The sequence below is a fragment of the Tasmannia lanceolata genome, unplaced genomic scaffold (genome assembly GCF_043159265.1).
Source record: "Tasmannia lanceolata isolate RefF3 unplaced genomic scaffold, GAP_Taslan_0.1 ptg000016l, whole genome shotgun sequence".
Taxonomy (NCBI): domain Eukaryota; kingdom Viridiplantae; phylum Streptophyta; class Magnoliopsida; order Canellales; family Winteraceae; genus Tasmannia; species Tasmannia lanceolata.
In genome coordinates this window covers 11,599,173-11,606,020 of record NW_027518693.1, presented here as the reverse complement: position 1 = coordinate 11,606,020, position 6,848 = coordinate 11,599,173, and the positions used below count along the sequence as shown (strand labels likewise).

Here is a 6,848-nt window from a genome sequence, read left to right as displayed (position 1 = left end):
CTTTCCATCAAACTGTGGATGTCGATTTTCCCGCTATATTAGATCACCCTCGTTATGGAGCTCTACCCCAAACGAGAATCTCTCTAACAAATAAACGGAAAATCCACGGGGCAAATCCAATCCGATCATGCACAATAAACTGAAAAGTAAAGATAAACACAAACCACAAGATGAACACCGAGATTTACGTGGTTCGGCAAGATGCCTCCATCCACGGGTGAGATCACGATCTTCAGAATGAGAAATCAAAATACAAGGAGTACAATGGATTTAACCCCAAACCTGCAACCCTTTCATTTTCTTCTCAACCAAGATCTCAATGAAGAGAACCCCGAGATAAACCTGAAAGAAAACCTCTCTGTCTCTCTCCTCTTTGCACCTGTCACACAAAGAGCCTCCCGCCTCGCCAAGAGAAACACATTTTGTCTCTTCTTTTTATAGGCCTAAGTTCTTACAAAACCTAAAAAACTTTTCTTCTTTTTTTGTTTCCTATCTCAACTAGGAAACTTAGTTGTATTAGGAATCAAGAGACATGGGAAACAAGGTAACTTTCCCAAGAGCCCCACCCAATGCATGGATTTGGATGGAGATGGCGGGTCCACCCAATGGTGTAAAACATGGATTTGGGTAGAGATTAAGGACCCCAGCCCATCAAAACACCGTACAAAATGATGGTCCCTTCAATATCAGAATATGAATAGTAAAATGGCAGGCCCTACCCATATTGGTGTAAATGATGGGCATCACCTTGTAAAAAGAGGTGTAAAATTGTGGGAGCCACCTTTTCTATGAACGAGGGTTAAAAAAATCCACCGAGATAGAGGAATTGGCAATTTGGCATGTTAGATCGTGGCAAAGTCCTCCCTCATGTCCAAGGAAGCATGGCAGAAAGTGCACTCTTACACAATGACTCATGGCATAACCCCACATCCCTATATGTTGAGCGTCTGCGTTAGAGGACTCGGTGTAATGGAGCTCAGGGAGACCTGGGTTCGAGTCAATTGACTTTAGCCTCGTGCGGATTAATCATTTTTATGGTCAAATTGCTACCATGTCAGAGGAGCTTGCATTGTACAAATGATGAACCAAAACCAATCCCAATAATCACCAATCCATGCCACGTGTATGATGGGACCTACAAGGCTAGAAAACTGGAAAATGCTCACATAAAATACCGATTGTAAGTCTTTGAGCAACGAAATCAAACGGTTGCTTGTAGTTTTTTTTTTTTTTTTTTGATAGGTACGGTTGCTTGTAGTTGTAATTGGCTTTGTTCAACATTTTCTGTTTAAGATGGATGGGAAGGTGAACTAACAAGAATAAAAGCTTCAATCTTCTTCCACTCCCCAACCACTGAAGCCAAACACCCTATAATCTCTCTTATAAAGACCCAACACTAGGCTTTGCTCCTCCACACCATTCTCCATTTGTTCATATTTTCTTAAAAGAGTACTTAACCATGGCTTCTAACTCTTCTTGCTTTCTCTTCGCTCTGCTCCTTGCGGTGGCATTGTCAAGCATCGATGTAAGCCTTGCGGCTCGCCATCTGTTACAGACTACACCCACTGTTCCAACAATTCCAACACTGCCACTGCCCACATTGCCGCCATTGCCTTCGACTCAGTTGCCACCAATTCCTACAGTGCCAACACTTCCTAAGCCTACTTTGCCACCAATGCCAACTACCCAATTGCCCCCACTGCCTACAATCCCCACTATGCCAACCATTCCTACACTCCCTCAGCTCACCATGCCACCATTGCCTTCTAACCTACTTCCCACAATGCCCACAATTCCAACGACAATCCCTCCAATGCCATCCATTCCAACTACAATCCCTTCCATTCCCACAATTTCAATCCCTTCCATTCCTACACTGAAAATTCCACCCATCCCTTTCCTTGCACCACCGCCTTCAGCCACTAGTAGCCCTTGAAGTCCTTGAAGAGGAAGCTCATGTTCAACTGTATCTTGCCTGTTGATAGGGAGCTCTGTTCATTTTCTTCTTTGGTTTCCAGTTGGGAGGGGCGATGTTATATTTAGTGTATATTGGCTTTGGTCGTTTATGTGTGAAATTATTGAGTTTTAAAGCTTGTTTATTGGCTTGTAGCATTTATTTGTGATGTTCATTTGTATGATTAAATATAAACAAATTTTGTTTAGACAATACATCAGCTGCAAAAATAAATAATTTTATTGGGAAAATTGATAGTAGCTTGAACATTCTCTTTTCTTATCCCTACTAGTGAATCAATCCCATACATTTAAAAAATTCCAAAGGGATCTTGACCCTTAATCTAGTGGGGTACACTATGCACGACCATATCTCTTAAGCAACCCCGATTGAACAATCCTAAACCGTCAGTCCTGAGGACCTCTGAGAGATCAAATTGAAGGGTAAATATTGATATTTCATAATTGCACTATTTAAACTTCCAATTCATTCATGAAAAGGATTATTTACAAAATGATGAAAAATTGGGATCAGAGCAACTTGACCTTTCAAGTAGAACTCAAAAACACCCAATAAAATGAAGTGAGATGATTACAGAGATTTCCTTTCCATGTAAGAGTTAGCTACCCCAAGGTTGTGCTCTGCTTAGAGAATGAAATTTGTCTGCTGCAAGCAGCTTTGATTGTGCTCTCCAAGTTATCAGCCCTGTCATAATCCACTCTGAAAGTAACTGTGGTGATGCCATCTTTACCAGTATCATAATCCTGCTTGATGTCCTCAACGTGAAATGACTGAAGCTGTAAACCACCAAGCAATTCAGTGAAACCCAAGGAAAGCAATCACTCATTTAATGTGAAGCATGAAAAGAACCCACCTGGTATATAACTGATCTTCTAACATGCTGAATTTCAGAGAAATATGGAATTATTTGGGATTTCAGTACCAATTCCATATTATGAAGACTCATTCCTTAATTTAGATATCTAAAATTTAACCACACAGACTCACGCACACAGACAAACAGACGCACATGCGCACGCGCTCACACACACACACACACACACACACACACAAGCCTTAAGTATCTCCAGCTCTGTACTTTGGATCCTAAAATTTAACCAATGGGACTGGGACAAAAATTATTGCAAAATTTTGAACATAAACAATCAAAACAGTCATTAGGAACAAAATAACAGACACAAGGCAACAGTCACCCGTTATTTTGAGGAAGCATCTCCTATTAGGGTTGTCAACAGATTCAATTCAGATCGGATCCACCTTTGGTTCCTTCTTGGTCAGATCCTAGTTGGAGAGTTATTTGGATCGTACTTTTGGTGTCTGAGTCACAATCCATTTTGAATCTGGTCATCCATCGGAGTGTACTAGGTCAGGCTCTATGTCGGCCGGCGACGTACAATGGTAACCGGAGAAGGGGGGACCATCGATTCGTGCCGAACATGAACAGTAGTTCATATAACATACCAAAAATACACCCCTTGTTTCTATGAGACATTAGAGAATAGTTGAAGTTTCCACTTAGGTTATGTTATAATGTAGCATACCAAAAATAACCCTCGTGTTTAGCCCATACATATGAAACTGTAGGGTATTTGTGCCTATATCCCATCCAATGAGATTTTAGTTGTGTTCATACCCCAGTTGAAACACTCCAAAGGACCCACAACTTGTTTCTATATCCACCATATAGATTCAAATCCTTTGGCTCCATCAAATTGTCCAAGTCCATTGACATCCCTATATCATGGGGCGATTTCGTCCAGCATTGCTTGCATGGCCTATAACCTTTGACTTGTACCATACGTAAAGCCTATGGGCCTAAAGTTCTAGCATGTGCTAGGCACTGAAAATCTCTACTTCTATCTATTTCGGAAGGGGCACTCCTGCTAAGGTGGGAAAATGCCTACCCTTATTAACCTAGGAGCTTGCTTCGCCATTGAGTGGTGCATGTTAGCGCACATCCTAGAAGGAATTCCATTCTAGTTAATGAGTGACCAGGTTCCCGTAGTAAGTTTTTAGCCTTACTATAAACTCGAGTTCAGCAATAAAGGTCATTTTATTTCCTCTCCATTGCACGTGTCCCCTCTGCTTTCTTGTGTCATTGTGAACTTAGCTTTCTTTTTGTGCTTGTTTTGTAGGTTTAAACCTTGCAACCTTGATTGACTGACTTGCCTTACACAGGACAATCGCAAGTGCCGCGCGGACCTAGTTGTGAGACTGAAAGCCCGTGACAGTTTGTATTACAGACAAATTTCCCACACTCATGAGGGCTTAGGCGACCACTAACATCAGAGGATGGAAAAAGGTAGGCATGGAACACAACTTACAGTTCCCCCAGAGTTTAGATGGGTTCAAGGTGATCATGGAGAGAGCACATGTCACTGTAAGCAAGAGCTGAGTGATATCTAGCAATAAGCTTACAGAATGTAGCATATTCTACTTCAGTTCTTCAAACAAGCATATCAAAATCAGGCACAACTCTCACGGTAGTTATCATTGCTAAAAGATGACAAAATAAAACCATATTCAATATCAGACTTCCACTATGATATATCTGACACAGATAATGTCAACTGTAGCAAGTTTCTAACAAACACACCTGATGATACACACTCCCCAACAGATCAAAGGGGACATCCATAGCAATTAGAACCTGCAATACAGAATCGAACTTAGATTTGACTCCGAAATTAAATTAACCATCAAGAAGGTATGTGTACTCAGAATTAACAACTACAAGTGTTCTGCATCAAAAGTGTATCACTTGCTTATCTCAAGCTTCGAAACGACATAAGTTGGCATGCCACGACAAATAAGGGTGACTGAAATAAATAAAAAAGAACAGAAGTAAAAGATAACAAAGGTTATTACTTTAGATTTCACAACACATTTTGGAGCATCTCTCAGGCATTCTGAGGCCACTCCACCGTAAGCCCTAACTAATCCTCCGGTCCCAAGTTTTATACCACCAAAATGCCTATAAGATTAAGACCCATAATTAAAAGATAACGAGATGGAAGTTGAGAAGCAAGATAGGACCACACGATGAATCTGTAATGTACAACTTGAATTTTACAAATTTATCATTTTGGGTCCTGACCAAACTACTTAAAACTCAAAAAAGATAAGTATTCTAAATTTCTAATTATAACATAACCATCATTGTCACTAGATAGTGTGTACTCTGGATAATTTGGAGAAGATTCAGAGATATAAGCATATTCTACATTCTAACTCTGGATATGGATAGTGTGTTACTAGATATAAGCATTCTAACTATAACATAACCATCATTATCCCAAGATAATTTGGATAATTTCAGTGTCAGCAAACAAAATAAACAATTTGGAGAAGTTTAAACTGTGGATAACTTTTCACCTGATCACAACCACCATCACCCTGTCAATGCCGGAGGAAACAATTGCAGAATATATCGGCTTACCGGCCGTACCTGATGGTTCACCATCATCATTACATCGATACTGATCCCCAATCTATAAAGGAAAGACATATCCAAATACAGAGTAAAACATGAGAGAGTCATTGAAAGAAGGGATACAACAGCCTCCTTGATTGAGAACATAAACACCCAAAAAAGCGCCAATCAATCAAAAGGAATGGACAAGTTTACCTTATAGGCCCAACAGTTATGCGTGGCACGGGGATCTCTGACCTAAAATCATCAAATCAAATGCATAATAGTTTCAGTAAGATGCCTTCTTTGAGACATTTTGTCGAACACCTTCCCTACAAAGTTATAAATACAAAGACTTTTAACTTGTAAAGAGAAAAAGAACAGAGAATGGGGAATAAAAACCTGGGAGAGAAAGGAAAGGGCAGATTGGTCATCGGAGATTGGAGATGCGATGGCTATGAATTTGCTTTTCTTAATTTCTCTATCGCATGTAACTCTATCACTAAGCGTTGTGTAAGACATTCCGTGGCTGCTACTGAAACTATTGACGATGGCTTTCTTACCTCTGGCGATCGAGAGTAACACTGGGAAACGATACAAAGGGGTGGAATAAGCCAACCCCAATTTCATGTTTTAGTCTAAAAATCCTTTCAACCCAAAAATTTAAGGGTCTCTAATGGGCTCAAAACAGATAATAGGCTTAAATTTGGGCCACCCACATGGTGTTAGCATGATATGTATCCACTATCCATCATTCCATCCTATATTGGACTCAAACTTGTATAGGGACGGTCTTTGGGATCTTTAGAATCAGATCCAATTTAATTGGGATACATGGATTTTGTAATCCAGGATTGTAAAATCTGGGATTTTATAAGCTAAAACCTAGATTTAATAATCCTGAAGATGTACAATCCAGGTTTTAGATTGCAAAATCCGGGTTATAAAATCCTTGTATCCAAATGGATTCAGATTTTTTCTTTATGACGTAGGGTATCCCACTCAAATTTTTAGGGCAGGACTATTCCCTACGAATTCGCGCATTAGATTTTGTTTTTAATTGGAGTAAAATATGTAGATCCAAATCTTGGGCTCTAAACGGATCTCAGATTGTATGCAAACACAGACTTAAGATATATAGACATGTTCGAAATCAATCTTAACTCCAAAGTTTTACTAAAATGCCCTAATAATTTTCAAACGATTATAGTTTTAACAAGTATTCACCACACACTGAAATTTATAAGTCTCAACTCACATAGACAAGAGGTTAAGACATTATAACAAGATTATAATAAACTTCAGTAATTATCAAGAACTCTACTTCTTTTTTTTGAAAAGGGCAACAGAATATATATATATATATATATATATATATATATATATATATATATATATATATATAAAAACAGAAACGAGGTGGTCCTTAAGGAACAAAGATAATACAAAGATAGCAGTACA

The 6,848-nt window shown here is 39.2% G+C and overlaps 2 protein-coding genes across 2 annotated transcripts; one reads left to right on the top strand and one right to left on the bottom strand.

The window, feature by feature from the left end:
* Nucleotides 1-1,429: 1,429 nt before the first annotated feature.
* LOC143849033 (uncharacterized) lies at nt 1,430-2,478 on the top strand. The gene has a single exon (XM_077358085.1). It carries the CDS (start codon nt 1,460-1,462, stop codon nt 1,934-1,936), a length of 477 nt encoding a protein of 158 aa, XP_077214200.1. The 5' UTR covers nt 1,430-1,459; the 3' UTR covers nt 1,937-2,478.
* Nucleotides 2,218-6,200, bottom strand: LOC143849031 (ribosomal protein S5 domain protein). Its single transcript, XM_077358084.1, has 6 exons — nt 5,790-6,200; nt 5,604-5,645; nt 5,351-5,466; nt 4,844-4,949; nt 4,572-4,625; nt 2,218-2,751 (listed from the first exon to the last, which is right to left on the bottom strand). The coding sequence occupies exons 1-6, from the start codon at nt 6,015-6,017 to the stop codon at nt 2,578-2,580; spliced, it is 720 nt and encodes a 239-aa protein (XP_077214199.1). The 5' UTR covers nt 6,018-6,200; the 3' UTR covers nt 2,218-2,577.
* Between the last annotated feature and the right edge of the window lie 648 nt (nt 6,201-6,848).